The following is a 20,816-nucleotide window of genomic DNA, read 5'->3' on the forward strand; positions in this document are numbered from 1 at the left end:
TTCATTTTCTTTTTTTAAAAAAATATATTTTTGAGAGAGGGAGAGTTGGAGAGGGGCAGAGAGCGAGGCATACGGAGAATCTGAAGCAGGCTCTGCGCTGACAGTGGAGAGCCCGATGTGGGGCTCAAATTCATACACCGTGAGATAGTGCCCTGAGCTGAGTCAGAGGCTTAACCAACTGAGCCACCCAGGCGCCCCTCATTGTTTTTTTTTAAGTCTAGGAGCAGCCTGAACATGTTGAAGTGCTGAAGAGAGAGACCCCGTTAAGGAAAAGAAGTGAAGATACAGCAGAGGGAAGGGAGGTTCATGGGATTGTGCCTCAGCAGGAGGCAGGAACCCTCTTCCCCTGAGACCAAAAAGGGCAAGAAGGGGAGGCTGAATGCGAGTGTGGATACTTTCATGGGAAGAGAGGCAGGACATTGAGAGAGATCATTTCCAACGGCCTCAGTTTTCCTCCTCACAGTGGTGCCTGGTGAAGGCAAATCTTGATACTCTCTGGAATAAAAGGCTTGGTCCAGCTTGGAGCATTTATCTGGTATCTCCTGTCTAAAGCACTAGGACCTTCTCCTGGGACCAGTCTCCCAACTCCCAGCAGCTGTGTTCTGGGTATTTCCATCTGTTCATCCAATTCCTTTGAATTTCAAATAGCAAGACTCCCTCTTAGCCTTAGTAGGTAAAAAGTAATCTGTAAGAGGGCGCCTGGGTGGCTCAGTCGGTTAAGCATCCAACTCTTGGTTTCGGCTCAGGTTTTGATCTCATGGTTCATGGGATCAAGCCCTGCGTGGGGCTTTGTGCTGATAGTGAGGAGCCTGCTTGGGATTCTCTCTCTCTCTCTCTCCCCCCCTCTCCTTCTCTCCCTCTCTCCTTCTCTCCCTCTCTCCTTCTCTCCCTCTCTCCTTCTCTCCCTCTCTCTTTCTCTCCCTCTCTCCATCTCTCCCTCTCCCTCTCTCTCTCCCTCTCTCTCTCTCTCTTCCTTCCTTCCCTCTCTCCCTTTCCCGCTCATGCTCTCTCTCTCTCTCTCTCAAATAAATAAACTATAAAAAGTGAAGAAAAAAAGGTAATCCGTAAGAAGCTGTTGACGAGTGGGCAAACTCAACAGGCAAAGAGTCACGTCATATGCCCTGGGCTATTCCATCTTTGGGGAACTACTTGTTAAGATTCACTGAGCCAGCCATGGCCTTCAGGTCAGGGTGCTGCACCTGGGCCTGATGGAGGCACCAGGGTCCTAGACAGGCACCTCAGGCCGAGGGATACCTTTGTCCTAACTCGTTTGGGACCTGATGGAATTTGCCACCCAAGTCTCTGTCGGAACCTTTTTCCTTTTGACTTTTTCAACTTTCTAATCATAAGGAACAACATGCTCATGTTTACTACCTGCTGGGTAAAGCAGTGCAACAGAATGAATAATTTTTGATGATTCCATGAAATCATGAAGTTCTTGGCTGCTGGCACTAACGGTCAGAAGTGGCCACTTCACCTTCACCTCCCCCAACCTAATCCGAAACATACACACACACGTGTCTGCGGTTCTCAGCTTCAGCTGCAGACTAGAATCTCCTGGGGTTTTTAAAAATACCACTGCTCTACCACAGACCGATTAAATTAGACTCTCTTAAGAGAACCAGGCATCAGTACTTAAAAAAAAAAAAAAAAAAAAAAAAAAAAGTGCCCCCGGTGTTTTTAATGAGTAACCAGGGTTGAGAACCGTTGGACCAGGCTAGCCTTGTCATTACAACCATTCAGTGCCATCTTCGTGTCGTGGCTTCTAAAGAAAAGGCTACCAACAGTGGGGTACATGAAGGGGGCTGCTTGCGGCCAGGGGCAGCTAGCCTGGGGGTTCTGCCTTCCTGCCTGGCTTCCTGAGGGCCAAGGAGAATTAATATGGCACACCTATCATCCACCAAGTACCCGGGTCTCACCTGTTGCCAGGCTTTGTTTTATTGCTCATATTGGTGTATTTTGGGAGGACCTTAGTGCAGTCTGAGTAATTATACGGTCTGTTTCATTGGACTCTATTGTACATTTCACTTTATAGCTTTATGGGGGTATATTAGACGTACAATAAACCGTACGTATTTAAAGTGTACAATTTGATAAGTTTCGACGTATTTATATATCCGTGCAGCTATTACTACAATTAAGTCCTTGAACATATTTGTCATCCCCCAAAGTTTCCTTTATGCCTCTGTGTCATCTTTTCACCCCTTCCCGGAGAACCGCTGATCTGCTCTCTGTCACCGTAGATAGTTTTCATTTTCCAGAATTTTATATAAATGGAGTCCTACATATTCATACTTTTGTGGGGGGGGGGGGGTCTGGCTTCTTTGACGCAGAATAGTTATTTTGAGATGCATCCATGTCCCTGCACGTGTCAGTAATTTCATTCCTTTTTGCTGCTGAGTTGGTATCATTATGTGCACGTAATCACATTTTTTAATCCGTTCACCTGTTGATGGACCGACCCGGGTTGTTTCCTGGGGGTATGACCAGGCTGCCGTGAATATGCGTATACGAGTCTTTGTATGGACATATGCTTTCATTTTTCTTGGGACGGTAACTAGCAGTGGGATAGTTGAGTCCTGTGGTAGGCGGGTGTTTATCTTCACAAGAGGCTGCCTGTTTTCCAAAGTGGTTGTCCCATTTTTCATTCCCCACCAGCAGTGTCTGAGAGTTGTCCTCTTTAAACGGACCAAAGAGCCCTTGTTTCCATCTTCTCTTGGCTGATGCAAGGCGCTTCCTCCTTTCCTCGGGGCACATGTGAGAGAGAGGAGGGTGGGAGCAAGGGACCACAGATGGAAATGTCTATTGATGAATGGAAGGGTAGATGTGTTACATAGATACAGTTGCCTTGGGATCTCTTTTTTTATTATTATTTTTTTAAATGTTTTATTTATTTTTGAGACAGAGACAGAGCAATGAACGGGGGAGGGGAAGAGAAAGAGGGAGATACAGAATCCGAAGCAGGCTCCAGGTTCTGGGCTGTCAGCACAGAGCCTGACGCGGGGCTCGAACTCACGGACCGTGATATCATGACCTGAGCCAAAGTCGGACGCTTAACCGACTGAGCCACCCAGGCGCCCCGGGATCTCTTTTTTCTCTCCGTCTTTTTGTTTCTCCCCATCGGTTATAGGCACGCAAGAAGGAGGCAGTGGCCCAGATGATGTCGCCTAAGTCAGATTATTAAAACAAGTCATTTCGTGGCTGAATGATTGACATTTTTAACCCCTCACCTGCAGGTGCCGAGACACCATGCCAGAACCCTGCACCCCTGACACTGGCAGGAAGTAGAAGGCTTCCTTGTCTCCTCGGTCACCTATCCTCACCATGTCTTCGACTCAGGGCAATGGGGAACACTGGAAGTCCCTGGAGTCGGTGGGCATCAGCCGCAAAGAGCTGGCCATGGCTGAAGCCCTGCAGATGGAGTATGATGCACTGTCCCAGCTCCGGCACGACAAGGAGGAGAACAGAGCCAAGCAGAGCACAGACCCCACTCTCATCAGCTGGGACGAGCCCGTCCTAGACTTCTACAGCAAGCCGGCGGGGAGGCAGAAGGACCTTAAGCTCTTACGCGGTCTTTCTGGCTCTGATCCTACCCTCAATTACAACTCGCTGTCCCCACAGGAAGGGTTATCCAACCACTCTACCTCCCAGGGCTCCCAGCCTGGCCCAGATCCCTGGCCCAAAGGCTCTCTGGCTGGAGACTATCTCTATATTTTTGATGGTTCAGATGAAGGGCTTTCTTTGTCCCCAGGACCAGGAGATATAGATGGCTCCTCCAAGAAACTGTCCCCACCTCCTTTGCCACCCCGAGTCTCTATCTGGGACACCCCTCCCTTGCCTCCCAGAAAGGGGTCTCCCTCATCCTCCAAGATCTCCCAGCCCAATGACGTCAACACTTTTTCTTCGGTCGAGCACCCTCCAGGCAAACTGCTAGGGCGTCGCATCCTAGAAGAGGACGAGGAGCTGGGGGGTGGGGGTCCGGGGCGCCTCCTGGGGCCTGTGGACTATGACGGGATCAATGATGCGATTACACGGCTCAACCTGAAGTCAACCTACGATGCAGAAATGTTGCGTGACACCACCAGGGGCTGGAAGGAGGGCCGGGGGCCCCTGGACTTCGGCAAGGACACTCCCGGAAAACCCGTGGCCCGGAGCAAGACCATGCCCCCTCAGGTGCCGCCCCGAACCTATGCCTCCCGCTATGCCAACCGAAAAAATACGACACCTGGCAAGAACCGCCGGATTTCCGCTGCTCCGGTGAGGACCTTGTTGTGTGCCTTCCGTTCCCCTTCGCAAGTGCCGTTTGGAAACAGAGAGGAGTCCTTTCTTCTTGTTGTTCCAGGCCCCAGTCTGCTGCATACTCCCCCTGGTAGTCCTCTCCTCCCCTCTGCCTCTGTCTCCTGGCCCCTGGGCCCTGGCAGGGGAGAGGAAAAGGGACGCTAGTAGAGACATGGCTCCTCCTCAGGGCTGAGTTTTGTGCCCAAACAGCCCTTGTGGGGGCAGGTGGTTTGGAATCTCGGTTCCTAGTGTGTAGTCACTTCACGAGGTAAGGACTGAACCAGGCTTAGGGGATTCTTTGTGACCCTGTGGCCAGATGGCCTTGTGGACTGGAGCAAGTTGCTTCTGCTTTCTGACCTGCGGTGCCCAAAACGCTGTGTGGTAGTGAGGCTCAGTCACGGCATTAACCAGTGTTTAGTGCTCACTGGTCACCAGACCCTGGTCCAGACCCCTCAACAACCCTGCCAGATAGTCCAAGGCATGCAGTTCTCGTCTCTCTTGTTTCAACGTTTATTTATTTTTGGGACAGAGAGAGAGACAGAGCATGAACGGGGGAGGGGCAGAGAGAGAGGGAGACACAGAATCGGAAACAGGCTCCAGGCTCTGAGCCATCAGCCCAGAGCCCGACGCGGGGCTCGAACTCACGGACCGCGAGATCGTGACCTGGCTGAAGTCGGACGCTTAACCGACTACGCCACCCAGGCGCCCCTGGTCTCTCTTGTTTCAAAGCCTGCCGGTACTTGCTCTCTCCCTCTGTCTTTCTCTGTCTCCCTCTGTTTCCCTGTCCCTCTTTCTCTCTCCCCCCTCCCTCTGTCTCTGCCTCTCTCTCTCTCTCTCAGCTTCTATTTCTTTCTCTCTGTGTCTCTGCCTCTGTCTGTCTCTCTCCTTCTCTCTCTCTTACTCTGGTGAAATATACGCAACAAGATTTACCCATCTTGGCCGATCTGAAGCATCCAGCTCGGTGACATTGACCACATTCACATTGTTGTGCAGCCATCACCACCGTCCATCTCCTCTCACGGGAGAATATTTAGCAAACACATGCAGGACGACAGTAATAATTTCGCTTTGACCAGCAGAGTATAAAACAGCACCGTGCCTCCATAGAAGCACAGGTGGGTTCCAGGGCAGCTTTGATCTTTTTTTCTGGCTTAAAAAAGTGTCAGCAGGGGCACGTAGGCAGCTCAGTCGGTTGAGCGTCCAACTCTTGATTTCAGCTCAGGTCTGATCTGAGGATCGTGGGATCGAGCCCTGTGTCTGGCTCCACGCTGAGCACGGAGCCTGCTTAAGGTTCTCTCTCTCTCCCTCTGCCCCTCCCCTCCCGTTCTCACTCTCTCTCTTAATAAAAAAAAAAAAGAAATGTCAGCAGCAGCATCTCCGTGGGTAGGACCTGAGGCCACTTTGAGTTTCACCCTCGGGTCTGGAAACCCTGGCTGCAGAGGGAGTCAAAAGTTACCTCCTAACTGATGGCTTCCGTAGGAACAGCTTTCCACTTCATTCCGTCCCTGTTTCCTCCTTATCCATTGTTTAAGGGACACCGGGGCTTTCCCACCGTGTGTCTCAGTAATTGGGATCCTTCACAGCCTGGGAAAAGCCACGTGGTCCTTCCTTCCTGTGCTTCTGCGAAGAGAGTCCCCCAAAGCAGGATCAGTTTCTGGGATAAGTCATGACTCTGGAGCTCAGGGCTTTTTAAGGGCCCTGCTTGAGAGGTGGGGCGGCTCCTGCTATTTATAGGGACGGGGAGATTCCTGTTCCCAGCTCCAAGTTCCTCACCCAGAGCTGGGCCTGCTCGGAGTCAGGCCGCCCGGGTAGGTGGTCACCTCTGTCGCTCCCTCTCTCTCTCGCCTCCCTCCACTGCCTCGTCCTTCCCCCAACCCCTGTGTGTCACCAGGGTCCTGAGAGGGAGCTTGGTGCAAAGTCTCCTTGAAGAAGCTAGTGCAGAGCAAGAAGCTCTGGCCAGTTCTTAAGGGGCAAATGCGGCCCTGGGCTTCCCCACCTCAGCTCGGTGCGGGGGCTCATCCCACCGGGAGGGGGGACCCCTTGGACCCGCGGCGGCCTATCCCGCCGCCCCGCTTCCGCCGGGCTTTCAGACGGAGGGATCCTCCTTATCCCAGGCCTGTGGAGCCAGCTCTGGAAATGGGTGGCTCCAAATGCCAGCCTGGTACCCCCACTGCCAGCCTCTGCCCGGCAGACTCCCCCAGCCAGCATCGGGCGATGCCACCAGGGCCTGCCAGCAGGGCAAACGTAAGTGGCTTTTGTTTTCTTATGGAGCCAGGGAGTGGTACTGAAGGGGCATGAAAATGGCCTTCAGTAGCCACTCTGTTCTCTATCCCCCTCGCCTTCCCCTCCTCTGTCTCTCTGTCTCACTGTCTCTGTCGCTCTCTCTCTCTCTCACCCTCACTTTTGTGGGTTAATTGCTGACAGTGGTACTATTGTTGTGAGCGGGACACAGGCTGGAACTTGGCAGAGCAAGGGCCTCACATGCCAACTGCCCCCGCTGCCGCCCTCCCCTCCGCACCCCTCCATCCTCACCCTGGGGAGCAAGGCTAATGAGAGGGGTCACTCAGAGGAAACAATTTGGATATTCAAATGAGGAGCTCAGTTGCTGCCATCTGCCCTTAGGGGCGGGGAGGACGTGAGAAGAGCCAGTGGGAGGGTGAGAGGTGAGGCTTTGCTATGTGCACAGGCCTGAGCTCCCCGGAAGCAGCTGTTGGCAGCGGCTGCTTTACCGGATGCAGGCTGGGGCTGCATCTGAGCTGCCATTCCCATGGGGTGGCCTCCCCTGGCGGCTCTGGGCAGGCCCGTCAAGCAGAAACCTGTCATGCCCCAGCTCCCCCCACCACCACCACTTCCTCCTCCCTGGGGCTGGGCTGCAGGCTTCTTTAGGGCTCCTCTTGGTGACTGAAAACGGCCCTGTACCCGGAGGCAGGTTGAGTCTCATCCGAGAGAGAATCCCCACCACCACACTCCGTGTTCTCTCTGATGGGAACCGGGGCCCAGGCGGGCGCCCTGACATTCCAGCCGTTCACGGCCAAAAGCCTCAGGAGCCAGGTTCTCTCCTGCTCAGAAGGCTGCTTTGATGCTTTCTTCCTCAAATAGCATTGACCGAGAAGGCACGTGGGTCTGAGTCACCGCCTCCATCTGAGTGTTCTCGGTCTCTCTCTGCTTTGGGTCCCTGGGGCTCGCTGTCGATGCCGAGGCATTTGCCCGGTGCCAGGCTTCCCCAGGCACTGTTTGGGTAACCCTCTTGCCCTGACCCCCGAGCTGGGACTGGGAAAAGGAGGATGCCTGCAGAGCTCCCAGCCACACCCGTAGGAGCACCCCCAGAAAGCCAGCCCGGTGACCCAGCAGTGCTGTGCGCTGCCTAACCTGCTTGAGCTTATTAGACACTGCCTCCCCGGAGAGGAGGTTTGGCCACACGCTTGTCCATCCCACCCAGACTTCCAGCTTCAGCCAAGGCTTCCGGGTCTCTCAATTAAAATAATAATAATAATAATAATAATAATGTTTATTTTTGAAGGAGAGATACAGAGCACCAGCAGGGGAGGGGCAGAGAAAGAGGGAGACACAGAATCCAAGGCAGGCTCCAGGCTCTGAGCTGTCAGCACAGAGCCCAATGCAGGGCTCGAACTCAAAAACCACGAGATCATGACCTGAACCGAAGTCAGAGGCTTAACCGAAGTCAGAGGCTTAACCGACTGAGCCACCCAGGCACCCCTCAATTTTTTTTTTAAGTTTATTTATTTTGAGAGAGAGAAAGCATGAGTGGGGGAGGGGCAGAGAGAGAGAGAGAGAGAAAGAGAGAACCCCAAGCAGGCTCTGCACTGTCAGTGCAGAACCCAATTCGGGACTCGAACCCATGAACCGTGAGATCATGACCCGGGCCAAAGTCAGATGCTCAACCGACTGAGCCACCCACGTGCCCCAAGACTCCCTCTTTTCACTTGGCTCTTGGTCTCCTAGGACAGCCGATAAAGAGCTTCCTGGATTTCCCACATTTTCCTGGGGCCCTGAGTGTTCAGTGCTTCAAGAGCCTTTATACCCAGAGTTTCAGGGTGTAGATCTGGGAGCAGCCCGCTGGAAGGGAAATGCCCTGAGGCAAAAGGCACTGAGTCGGCTGCTCTTCTCTTAAAGGTGGGCTCCCGGCCCCATGCTGTCTCCAATGGCCATGAGTTGTTTGAGGTCTCAGAGGAGAGAGATGAGGAAGTTGCTGCGTTTTGCCACATGCTGGATATGTAAGAGTTAAAGAATGGGGTATTGGGGAGGGCTCTGGGGGCTGGGGGTGGGGGAGGGCCAGCCCACTCAGAACTTTCTCTGGGAAGGAAAAAGAGCCACATTTAATAAATCTCAATTCATCACTATGGGGTGCTGCCTACAACAGGTGTTTGTGGGCTTTTTGAAATCTTAGAAGTTTCATATTTTGGACAAAGTTTACGAACCCTTGATCCAACAGCCACATTATCCCAATGGCTTCAGGCTCGGTTGCCACCAGGAGCAAATGCACCCCAGATGGAGATAAGAATATTACCTGGAGCTAACAGAGAAAGGAAATGGAGCGAGGAGAATTTTTCCCTTGAATTTAGCATGGAAAACTTTGTCACTATAGAACTGTCCCTACGCTCAGCTGGGCTTGGGAAACGTTACGTAACCGTAGTAAATGTGTCAAGAACATGGTTTCCCAGAGCTGCTTCCCCAGTGCCCCCAGCCTGGCCTGCAGACCTGGAGGGACAGAAGGGCCCTTGGCCTCAGGGTGGGAGGGTCCCAGCAGGCCTCTTCTCGACTGCTCTCTTCTGAAGGCACAGCGAGGGTCCTTCTCCCTCTCTTCCTGCACAGCCTTCGATCTGGCTCTGACATCCAAGACTACTCCCTCACCGGATATGTCTGGAGTGCTGTCACCCCCAGCCCCGAGCACCTTGGGGATGAAGTCAACCTGAAGGTGACCGTGTTGTGTGACAGCCTACGGGAGCCACTCACTTTTACCTGCAACTGTAAGCGGGGGAGGGGGTATGAGCATCCCTTGAGGTGGGGCAGGGATGACTGTGGTTTGGACCGTAGGATCCTTGGACCTCAATTCCCACCCCACCTGTGGCTCCAGTGAGGGGCAGTGGGGAGGCTCCTCTGGGGGACTGGCTCAGGGGCGAGCTTTTTGGGCCCACGGTCACTTTCTCCAAGCCCGAATCATGTGTTTGCCTGCTTCATCGTGATAGCAGTGGTGCTAGAGAGTGCTTAGCCAGGAACGTGGTGGGGGGCGGCGGGGAGGTCAGGAGGGGGACCCTGAGCCCCGCCTGCCCCGGCACCCCGCCCCCCATCATGGCTCCCCTGCCCTACCCCTTCCAGGTTCTTCCACGGTAGACTTGCTCATCCACCAGACCCTGTGCTACACCCATGACGAACTGAGAGATGTGGACGTGGGGGACTTTGTACTGAAGCCCTGTGGGCTGGAGGAGTTCCTGCAGAAGTGAGTGAATCTGGGGGGGAGGGGGCAGGGAGCGTGGGTAGGAAATGGCACCTGCCTTCTGGGCGGTAGGGTTTTGAGGGGGCTTCCTTGGGGTGGTGCTGGGCTCACGGCCCCAGGCCGGCAGCTCCTCCCTGATCCCGCTGCCGCTTTCTGGGCACACTCGCAGCCACGTCGCACTTTCCCCAGCGCTCTGTCTTCCAGCAGGGCTGGTCTGCTTCTGAGCCAAGTCTGCTGCGGAAAGAGCTTGGAGCTGGAAGCAGGCAAAGACTAGGTCATATCTGCTTGCAGATGTCTGCGTGTGGAGAGAGGGGTGCGGGGGGCTGCTCCTCTTAGGTTGTGTGGTCTCTTTACGGTAGATGCAGGACTGGGCAGAAGTGCCCTTGTGGAACCTGGGGGAGAAATTACAGTTGCTTCCTCCTCGCCCTGCCCCTGCCAACAAGCCTTTCCCCCTTGGCATGTGCAGCTGGTTATCCTCCTCACCAGAGGCTCGCCTCCAGCTCCTCTCCATCTAGTGCCCCCTGCAGCAGGCGGCCTCCCTGGAAAGTCTGATGTGGACCAGCTGCAGCCATTCCCTTCCGCTGCCCCGGGGCTCTGGGTGCCCCGGGTGGGAGGAGAGGGTGTGCACCCTTCAGTTGGTGCTGTAACATCGGCCAGAAGGCAGCAGATAAGGAAAACAGAGATCTGCTTTCCTCCCCAAGCTTCTGGGGGTGCCCACTGTCCAGTACCCCTGACCGCTTAGAGAAAGCCCCCTGGCCAGTACCCCTGACCTCTTGGAGAAAGCAAGCGTCAGCAGTGGGAAGGGAGGGGCCCGGATGTCAGCTCTTAGTGCCACCACTTGCACGCTCTCTCTCTCTCTCTCCCCTACATCCAGGTCTAGATGCAACGGTGCTTGACCAATGACTAGAGCAGTCCTTGGCTGGTTTCTCCCACCTTGAGAATATTGGGGGACCTTTCTGGAACGCTGAGGGAAAGCAGGGGCAGGGCCCTGCATGGCGCAACTCCAGGAACACTGTTCAAGTGTGTTCCATGGGCACTTGCTTTCCCTAGAAGAATAAGAAGGGGTCCCAGACTCAGGGTCTCCTGGCAGAGAGCACCCCAGGCACTGTCGTAAGGGACAAGGGACATCATGGATCACACCGATGTGGCTGGTTTGGGTTCTAGCTTGCCACCTACTAGTTGTAAGACCCTGATCCTCAAATTCTTCCCTTAAATGTGATAAGGACTGAGTGTGAGAATGACCCAAGGAGCAGGGAAGGACCAGCCCAAAGACGGGAAAGCCTGAGGATTCAGATCAGCTGAATACTCTTATTTCCCTTGCAGTTCACCTAGTCCTTGAGCCCTCAGGGCTGAAGGTGGTAGATAAGCTGTGAGGTTCTGACTTCCTGTCAGGACCTAGCTGGAGTGTTCAGTGTGATGGGTGGGTGGATGGGTGGTCCTGGGGTCACGCCCCTCCCACTCTTAACTTGAATGCATCCAGAGGAAGGCCTTCCACAGAGAAGGTCAGTCAAGTCCCCAGAGGAGCCCAGTGTCCTTGACTCTTGTTCGAGAAGCTCCCCCCCCCTCCCCCCGCCCTTTTCCACTAAGGCTCTTTCTTCCCCACCCAACAGAAAAGCCTAGAAGACCCTGAGCACAAGACGCTGCCTTGGGTGGGGGTGAAGACACTTTGGGGGTTCCAGAAAGTGGCTAGCTCCCAAGGAAGCCCTGTGGTTTCCTACCCTTGCCGAGCAGGGCCTGATGTAAAGGGGGCGTGGTGGGTCCAGGATGCAGGCTGCTCTCAGATAAGAACCTTGAGACAGTCCCAGGGGAGGGCTGGGTTTCCTGCCACCTCCCCCATCCCCAACCACACTCTTCCTTCCTCCAAGGGCACTCCCTCCAGACCTGCCCCCTGCCCAGCCTCTCCACCCCCAGGGTTTAGCCACGGCTCAGCCTTGGCAGGTTGGGGCCTGGATCCGAGGCTTGGCCTCTCAGGATGTGGAGAACCCCTTAAGTCCTAGCTGGACCCAGACTGGTCTCTCAGGCTGGCACCGCTTAGGCTTCTGCACATACTCCTCCCCTTTGCTCCTCTCCTCTCCCCTCCATTTCTGGCCTAGATTCCCAGCTCTGCTGAGGAAGGAAGTCCCTTTCCGGCTTCTGTTACCCAGCTGCTGGGACCCGGCCCAGGCCTGCAGGGCTGGCCTGCAGGACACTCATTCTGCCCCTTCTCTTGGGTTTCCTTTCTGACTACTGTGTGATTTGGGAGGGAGGAAAAGGCTGGGTCACGGAAGGACTCCTAGGCCTTCTCTGAAACTTGGGTAGACAGGGTCTCACTTGTTGCTTGAGCAGTGAATGGCCTGCAGGTGGGTGTTTATCAGGAAGTCTATAGAGATTTGTGTTGTTATTCACAGTCAAGCAGGACCCATGGAGGAAGGGGAGAAGCAGACTTCTTAGGGTTTAGGAATAACAGACCTGGAATCTTGGTAGGTTTGTTTGGTTGGCCTTAGCACCCCAGTCACTGATGGCAGGGGGTGGGAGCCTTAGGACCACAGTGTGGGGAGAGTGTCAATCAGTGAGCTCCACACCTGAGCACAGGTGACATTCAAAGTGTCCTATATACCAAAGCCGAGAGAATGGGACTTAATCACTGCCCCCTTCCTCCGAGAAGTCTCTGTTCCCCACTCCTTCCAGAAGGTCCCGCCCCTGGAGTGATCGGTGATGATGATCCAGGTAATAAATGCCTAAGAAAATCAAAGTTTGTGCAGACCAAGGTTAAGTGTATTAGGTGGCTTTTTTTTTAGACAGACCTCTGAGCTCTGCTCTGACAGTTTCCAGGAGCCCAAGTATCCTTCACTGCCTACACCCTCTTATTTCTCTCTTCCCAAGGCGAAGGTATGCATCTCCCTTCCCACTGCATCCCCAGGGTGCTAATGGTCTTGTTCCCCTGTCCCGCCAGCAAGCACGCCCTGGGCAGCCATGAGTACATTCAGTACTGCCGCAAGTTTGACATCGACATTCGACTACAGCTAATGGAGCAGAAAGCTGTACGCAGTGACCTGGCCCGGACGGTTCGTGTGGGGACGTAGCAGACAGCTGCCCGGGGATGGGGAGGTAGAGGGGGCAGGAGGTGATGCGGAACACAGTCAGTGGGAGTAGGGGAGGAGCTCTGGGTGGAGGTTAGGGTACCACTCCTCTCTGAATAGGCCACTTCTCCCATCCAAGTACTAACCAGGCCCGACCCTGCTTAGCTTCCAAGATCAGACGAGATCGGGCACATTCAGGGTGGTATGGCCGTAGACTGAATAGGCCACTTCTTACATAGGTGAATGATGACCAGAGCCCCTCCACCTTGAACTACCTCGTCCATCTGCAAGAGAGGCCAGTCAAACAGACCATCAGCAGGTGAGAGTGGGTGCCATCTTGGATGCGGGCTAAGCAGGAACTGTGAGGGGACCCCAACAGATAACCTTGCTTACCTTTCTACCAGGGGTTCTTACAGGTGTCAGGGATGAGACCCAAGAGTATCGTAGGAGAAGGTCCCCACTCTAGGGTGTGTTACATCTTGTCCCTCTAGTACTTTGCCATCACTCTCCAGGTGAGGGGTGGCGAAGCAGAAAAGACTCACCATCCTTCAGTCTTCATGAGACTTATGGAAAAGAGTGGGAACCCCTTTAAACTAGAGTCTGAAGCCTGAGTTGTGGGAAGGGAGGGAGAGAAGAGGTCTTCCAGTACACCGGGTCTGTCCTGACCTCTCCTGTGACTTTTCCCTGTCCCCAACTCCCCAGGCAGGCCCTGAGTCTTCTGTTCGACACATATCACAACGAAGTTGATGCTTTCCTGCTGGCTGATGTGAGTATAAATCCCGGGGCTGGCCCAGCTGCCCAAAGCTCCTCCCCTCCTTTCCCAAAGTCCTCCTGGGTTCCGCCAGCCCTAATGGGATCTGGAGCAGACACTGAAAATCTGTCAGCAGGGCACTTCTTGCCATTCCCCTAGCCCCTGGGCAAACCAAGACCGCTGGCTGTTGGGCAGCTGGCAAGTGTGTTCACAGGGGTTCTGCTCCCCTGTAGGAATAGGTCAAGAACCGTGCCCTGATCCCTGTCTCTGGAGTAGCGTCTCCAAAGCTAAGGGGCATAGAGTTGTCAGCTGCTGTACTTGAATGTGCACCGGAGTGTACTTCCTGTGAGCAATGCTCAGGAACCTCAGATTTGAGACAGTCTGATGTGCTGGTGTCACAGGTAGAAAACTATCAGGAGGTGAAGGGTCTCAAAGGTAGGGTAGGGCCAGGATTCTCCTCACTTGGATTCTCATGGAGTTTTAACCCTTAAAATCGTGAGAACAAACATTTGCCCCAAATGTCATGGAGCTTAAAAACAAAACAAAACGGGTGCCTGGCTGGCTCAGTCGGTTGAGCAACCGACTTCGGCTCAGGTCATGATCTCGCAGTTCGTGAGTTCGAGCCCCGCGTCGGCCTCTGTGCTGACAGCTCAGAGCCTGGAGCCTGCTTCAGATTCTATGTCTCCCCCTCTCTCTACCCCTCCCCTGCTCACGCTCTGTGTCTCTCTGTCTCTCAGTAATAAATAAACGTTAAAGAAATTAAAAAACAAAACAAAAAACAGACAACGATCTTCACAACCAATCCCTGTCTCATTGATCCAGTTAATAGTGGACATCGGACTCTTCGTTTTGGGGGAGTTGAGCATTGCATCTAGCTCCGTCCTCTACCCACCACCAGAATCCCTTCTCTATCAACCTCTGCTCGAACATTTACTGTGATGAGGGCGAAGGTCTCTGAACACCTCTTGTGCACCAGTCTGGTCCTACCTTAGTGGCCGCTATGGGTAGAGAAGCCTAAGGATCATCTTAGCCTTCAGGGAATTTGTGTTCCTGCTAGAAAAATGGAATAGTGGGGCGCCTGGGTGGCTCAGTGGGTTAAGTGTCCGACTTCAGCTCAGGTCACGATCTCGCGGTGCATGAGTTGGAGTCCTGTCCTCTGAGCTGTGGGTTCTGCGTGTGTGTGTGTGTGTGTCTCTCTCTCTGCCCCTCCCCACTCACTCACTGTCTCTCTCTCTCTCTCAAAAATAAATAACCATTTAAAAATTAAAAAAAAAAAAAAGGAAATAGTAATATAAAACTATTTGTTGGGGCACCTGGGTGGCTCACTTAGTTGAGTGTCCGACTTCGGCTCAGGTCATAATCTCACGGTTCATGAGTTCAAGCTCCAAGTCGGGCTCGCTGCTATTAGCTCAGAGCCTGCTTGGATCCTCTGTCTCCACCTCTCTCTGCCCCTCCCCTGCTTGCACGCTCGGGCACTCTCGTGCTCTTGTGCACGCGCGCTCTCTCTCTCTCTCTCTCTCTCTCTCTCAAAAATAAATAAGCCTTTTAAAAAACTGTAAAGCTATTGGTAGACAAAACAGGATGGTAATGAATTCAGCAAGGGCTCTTGGAGAGTGATAGGAGGACCGACCAAGCAGGACTCTGGGAAGGAGGCTGATTTTCGCTGGTCCGTGACTTGAACTTATGCAGGTAATCAGGGCAGGACAGGTAAGGGGATTCCCAGTGAGGAGACTGCGGGAGCCCAGGTGCAGAAAGGAGCACAGGGGCATGGCCTGTCTGTGGCACTGAGATGAGATCCCCCGGAAGCTCTAGGTGACAGACAGCGTGAGACATAAGGCTGCATAGGCAAAGGGGCCTGAATATGGTCCCTGGCTTCCTTGCTGTTTCCTATGGATTGGTTTTATTAAAACTGCATGTCTCTGGGGGATGTGTTTGTGTTACGTGTTTATATAGTAGCTGCCAGAGGGGATCTGGGAATAAGAGGACGTTCAGGGAGGGTGGCTGGAAGAAGCCGGGAGTGTGGGCGTGGCTCACTTAATTCAACAGGATTGACAGTTCGCTAACTCCGGATGTTTGAAAATAAAGCTTGGGAGTCCACTAGTTTCTCCTGAGGGTCATGAACCCCTGCTCCTCCCAACCCATTCCCCTCAACAGGGTGGGTGCTGGGGTGCTCGCCTGCCAGCCTCACTGGGCCGCCTCCCACAGGGGGACTTCCCACTGAAGGCCGACAGGGTGGTCCAGTCCGTCAAGGCCATCTGCAACGCCCTAGCCGCCGTAGAGACCCCTGAGATCACCAACGCCCTCAACCAGCTGCCCCCCTGCCCCTCCCGCATGCAGCCTAAAATTCAGAAGGTAACGGGGACCCAGAGTGTGGGGAAGGAGGAGAGCAGTATTCACAAGTAACTAGGTGATTAGGTGCCCACTTACTAAAAAGCTCTTCTCTCCACCTCCATCTTTCATGTTTGTAGTTGAACCACATGAGTTCTTGTATCCCTTCTTCCTGAAGGTGAGGGTGGGCTAGGGTCTGCCCCCTGGGATTAACTGCCAGGAGCTCAGCCCAAAGGCTTTATTCATAATCACCCAGGCATTGCCTGGCACTTTGCATACCCGCCAGGGTGCAAAACGCAAACCTTCCCCACCTGGCTCCACGACTCCCCACTGGGGGCCCTGCGCCTTGCAGACAGGCATTGTGAACTGGAGTGGAGCAGCCTGCGGGTTGGAGTGTCTCGTTTGGGTGGATTTTATCCTTGGCCTGGCTCACTCTGTCCATCGCATGGCTCTGGTACAAACCATGACGCTGTCTCCCCCGGGGAGTCTCTGCTCCTCCAATTACAGTCTAGTCCGGTCCAGATGAGCACAGCTGTTGAAAAGCCCTTCTTCCAGCTGTGCCGGAAAAGGCCACAGCCCTGAAGCTCCCCTCCCTCTCCTTTTCCCCAATAGGATCCCAGTGTCTTGGCTGTGAGGGAAAACCGAGGTAAGGGAACTGTTCTCTGTCTTCATTCAGTCGGCGCGGCTGAAAACAAGCCTCTGCCCAGATTCCTTTTTCTCCCTTGGTCCCCTTGATTTATGAGTCCAGATCTGCCTGTGTGTGTGTGTGTGTTCCAGCTGGAGAGCACATTTCTTTCCACAAAATGTTTTCTCGTTATTTTTACTAGTTATTCCTGTGGTGTCCCTGGGAGATGGTGGTGAGGATAGGATGAGGCAAAGTTAGCCCTGGGCTCCCGATGAGAGAACTCTCACTTGGGTTGGTTGCCATTATTCTCCATAACCCCTGCCTTTGGAACTCAGAATGGAGGGGGGTGGGGGGGGGGAGTAATAAGGAATTTTTTTACCTGGAGTCTTTCAAGTCCGTATCTCCGGGATTGTTGGTCGATGATTCCCAGTCTTTTGGATTTCATGAACTAATAACGTGTCCCACAAAGCACTATTTTGGGGACCAACGTAGAAGCTGTCAGCTTTTATTTTGCCAGGCAACGACTTTTAAAGTTGTTGTCAATAATGATTCCTGCTATTTCCCAAAAGAAAGGACATTTAACACAAAATAAGTAGCAATACATAAGAATAAGGAGAAGGTTTGAAATTGAGCATCATTTTATGAGAAGCTCCTGCTTTTTTCCTCTCATTTCACCACGGATGGGTGAACCTTGTCAGGGCTGTTAGAAACCGACTGGCATTTGGGGGCTACTGTCCTGGGGTATATACCATCCTAGCCAGTGCCATGGCAACAAGATGGGGCTTGTTGAGGCCTCGTGACCTTTCCTTCTGACCCCTTCCTTTCACAGAGAAGGTCGTGGAAGCTCTAACAGCTGCCATCTTGGATCTGGTGGAGCTATACTGCAGCACTTTCAATGCCGACTTCCAGACAGCCGTGCCCGGGAGCCGCAAGCACGATCTGGTCCAGGAGGCCTGCCACTTCACCGGGCCCCTGGCCTTCACCGTCTATGCCACCCACCGCATCCCCATCACCTGGGCCACCAGGTGAGCCCAGCGGGCTGAGTTTGGCTTGCAGGTGGCTTCTCCCGTCTGCACGCATCCTGAGTTTATGGTCTGAGGCATGTGGTGCACCTCGGCTGAGCGGGGTGTGGGTTGGGACATCCCCAGGAGAGACAGAGGTCCCCCAGTGGGGGTATGGAGAAGAGGCTGCAGCAGGATGGATTGAGATGGACCCGATCCTGCTGTGCCCTCTCTTTGCTGGTTGGTGCTGGTTGCATCGGCATCCCTGCCCCCCATTTATCCAAGGCCAGCTGATGGAGACACTGCGACAGATGGCCGCTTCCCAGATAGAGTGCATGCCCCAAGGCCAATGACTGCACTCCCTTGCAGATGCACAATGGGAGGGGGTGGGGAGGTGGGAGATGACCCTTTGTGGGGAGTTCCCTAGGCCTGCAGGGGTGGGTGGAGGGGGACGTTCCTGTGGTAATCCTCAGCTCCTCTGCCTGGTCCCCTGCATCCAGGGCCTAGGGGAAAAGGCATTTGGCTCCACCCCCACCCTTTCCGGACCCCCCTCCCTCTCCCTTCCCCCTCTCTCTTTGTTCCTCACTTAATGTATTCCTCTGGGCGATTGGCGGAGAACAAAGGAGGCAGCCTGGGAAACCAGGGCCTTCTCTGACCTCTTCTGTCAGGCACCTGTCACGAGCCACAGGGACCCCCATGTGTTGGCATTCACTTCGGCATATGTCGATTTCATCCCCCACCCTGGTCACCTGCGCATGCGCCTCTGTACGCAGACACCCCATGGGCTGCATCCGACTGTAAGGAGGAGGCTGCACGCCTAGTCCCCATAAAGAAGGGAGGAAAACCGAGGGCCCAGCGTGGAGCCCGAAGCTGGGCGGAGGGACCCAGATCGAGTTGCTTCCCCTGGAGCACGCTTTCGCAAATCCAATTTGGCTGTCCTGTCCCGTGACCCCAGGGGCCGGGGAGGAGTTTTAGCAGGAGAAATGGAGCTTGGCAGAGGTCGGGTGACTTAGATGGGGTTTGGGAGCTGAGTGTCCTTGCTCTCTTTCTGTTGCAGCTATGAAGATTTCTACCTCGCCTGCTCCCTCAGCCATGGCGGGAGGGAACTGTGCAGCCCCCTGCACACGCGAAGGGCTCACTTCTCCAAGTACCTCTTCCACCTCATCATCTGGGACCAGCAGTAAGCCCACCCACCCCCCCACCCCCCCCCCCCCAGACCCCAGGGCCGGGCCCCTGCAGACCCACACAGCCTCCCGCATGTCCCCACCTCGCCCCGCCCCTACCCCCTGCATTAGACCAGGCTCCATCACTAACCCTACCCAAACAAGTCCGGCAGCCTCTCCACTTCCCAAACCTTTATTATTTTTTAATGTTTATTTTTGAGAGAGGGAGAGCACAAGTGGGAGAGGGGCAGAGAGAGAGAGGGACAGAGGATCCCAAGCAAGCCCATATGTGGGGCTCGAACTCACCAACTGGGATCATGACATGAGTGGACGAGTGAAGTCCCACACTTAACCAACTGAGCCACCGGGGCGCCCTTACTTCCTTAACCTTTAAATGGGGACACCTATCATTTCTACCTCTCAAGTTGTTATGAGACTCCAATGAAAAATATCCACAAGGACTCTCTGTACACCATAAAGGATCATATACAAGTTTAGTAGCTTTAATAATAATTGGTTGTCTTGACCTTGTCTCCCTTAAAAGGTTTAACTAGTCTGAGGGATTCTCATCTTCTTCCTTCTTCCCAAAGTTTTCATAGAATGCGGAGTGGGGCCTGTGCTTTCTTCCTCCGAGATAGGAAAGGAAAGGTCGTCCAGAAGAAAGAATAATGGCCTGGGAACCACAGGAATAAAGCTCTATTTCTAGATCTGTCTCTAGACCTACGTTCCCTTTTGCCTCTCTGTGCCTCAAACTGTAAAGTGGGGACATGTGTCTAATTCAGAGGCAGTTGTGGCATTGAAATGAGATAGGTTATATATATAGCTATGAAACCACAAGCACAAGATAGTATTAATCAGCATTTATTAACAATAATTTGCTATTGGGATGTCAGGCGTCAGCCAAGCAAAGCAAGAAGGAAATGGAGATGAGCGGCCTTGAATGGTACTCTGCAGGTGTTTGGCTGCCCCCTGCCTTTTCTGTGCTGCGCACCACCCCCCCCAACTGCTGTCAGAAAGCCCCTTGTTTGCTGCCCCCCTCCCCTCCTCCAGCGTCACTTCCCCAGACTGACTGTGTGTCAGTCCTTATTTGCAGAGCAGAACTGGAACTTCAGTATTTGGAGTGCAGATCAGAGACTGAATGTGGGGTCCTTGGGGAGGCCAAGTTTGCCAAAATAGGTCGATGGAGAGCCTGTGCAAACCCCGGGAGAGGAAGGTTGTTGTACAGGTGAACAGCTTGGGGGGGCAGACCCCTTCTTCTGTCTTCACACATGTGGAATTTAGAGAGCAAAAAAAGTGTAAATAAAGCTTTAATCAAACACCTGCCATGGCAGGAGAGACTCCTTGGAGGCAGGGGATGGCTGCCTTAAAAGGCTTTGGACTTTTCCGCTTCCCTCCCTCTGGCCTCAATTACTACCACTGCCCAGAGAATTATGCTATACGGTGCTCCAGTCTGGGCAGACCCCACAAAATTGCCGTTAGACCCAGGAGTGGAGGCATCCTGGCCTCTCCGACCTCAGCCTGCCTACTCGGTGGGCCTCCTTTCGCTCCCTGTCTTGGATTCAGCCTCGAATCCCAAAGGGCTGGTTGCTGCCTATAGCCTTTTCCTCTCAGCACTCCTCACCCACGTGCCCCATGGAGACTCTTAGCACTTTCCTGGTCAAGATCAAGGCATTTGGGAGAAGATGCTACAGCGTAGGGTTCAAAGCACAGGCGTGGGCGCACTCACCCTTTCTTACTGTAGGTGGAAACTTGGGCATAATAGAGCTTACCTTACAGGGCTGTTTGAGACCCTTTGGGACATTGCAAGCGTGTGGCACCGTACCTAGCACGTGATAAAAGCTTTCTTCTTCTCTGTTGTCATCTTTGTAGCTGAGGAAACCTTCTCAGTTCTGGTTTCCCTGTTGCAAGTGACTTACACAGTGACTGATAAACAGAGGTATCTGTGCATGCGAATCCTGTCTGCATGGCCCAGATCCAGGGCAGAAGCCTTAGGTCACATAGCAAAAAGCACACAACGTAGACAGCCATCACACAAGGGAAACTGTGTTCTCCTCTCCACCGATGAGGAAACAGGTGCAGAGATGTGAGGCGTTCCAAGGTTGCAAGTGGCAAAACCAGGACTGGAACCCGCACATCCCAGGAGCCCTTCCTGGAGG

The 20,816-nt window shown here is 53.7% G+C and overlaps 1 protein-coding gene across 1 annotated transcript in view; it reads left to right on the forward strand.

Annotated features, from left to right (window-relative positions):
• PIK3C2B (phosphatidylinositol-4-phosphate 3-kinase catalytic subunit type 2 beta) overlaps positions 1-20,816 on the forward strand; it is a 65,627-nt gene that overhangs the window by 18,731 nt on the left and 26,080 nt on the right. Inside the window, 11 exon segments of the mRNA XM_045456330.1 lie at positions 3,237-4,257; positions 8,413-8,513; positions 9,112-9,266; positions 9,616-9,736; positions 12,666-12,777; positions 13,032-13,111; positions 13,495-13,558; positions 15,749-15,895; positions 16,484-16,517; positions 17,326-17,521; positions 18,555-18,677. Coding sequence (XP_045312286.1) covers positions 3,325-4,257; positions 8,413-8,513; positions 9,112-9,266; positions 9,616-9,736; positions 12,666-12,777; positions 13,032-13,111; positions 13,495-13,558; positions 15,749-15,895; positions 16,484-16,517; positions 17,326-17,521; positions 18,555-18,677 — 2,066 coding nt within the window. The 5' untranslated portion in view covers positions 3,237-3,324.

Source organism: Leopardus geoffroyi, chromosome C3 (genome assembly GCF_018350155.1).
Source record: "Leopardus geoffroyi isolate Oge1 chromosome C3, O.geoffroyi_Oge1_pat1.0, whole genome shotgun sequence".
Classification (NCBI taxonomy): domain Eukaryota; kingdom Metazoa; phylum Chordata; class Mammalia; order Carnivora; family Felidae; genus Leopardus; species Leopardus geoffroyi.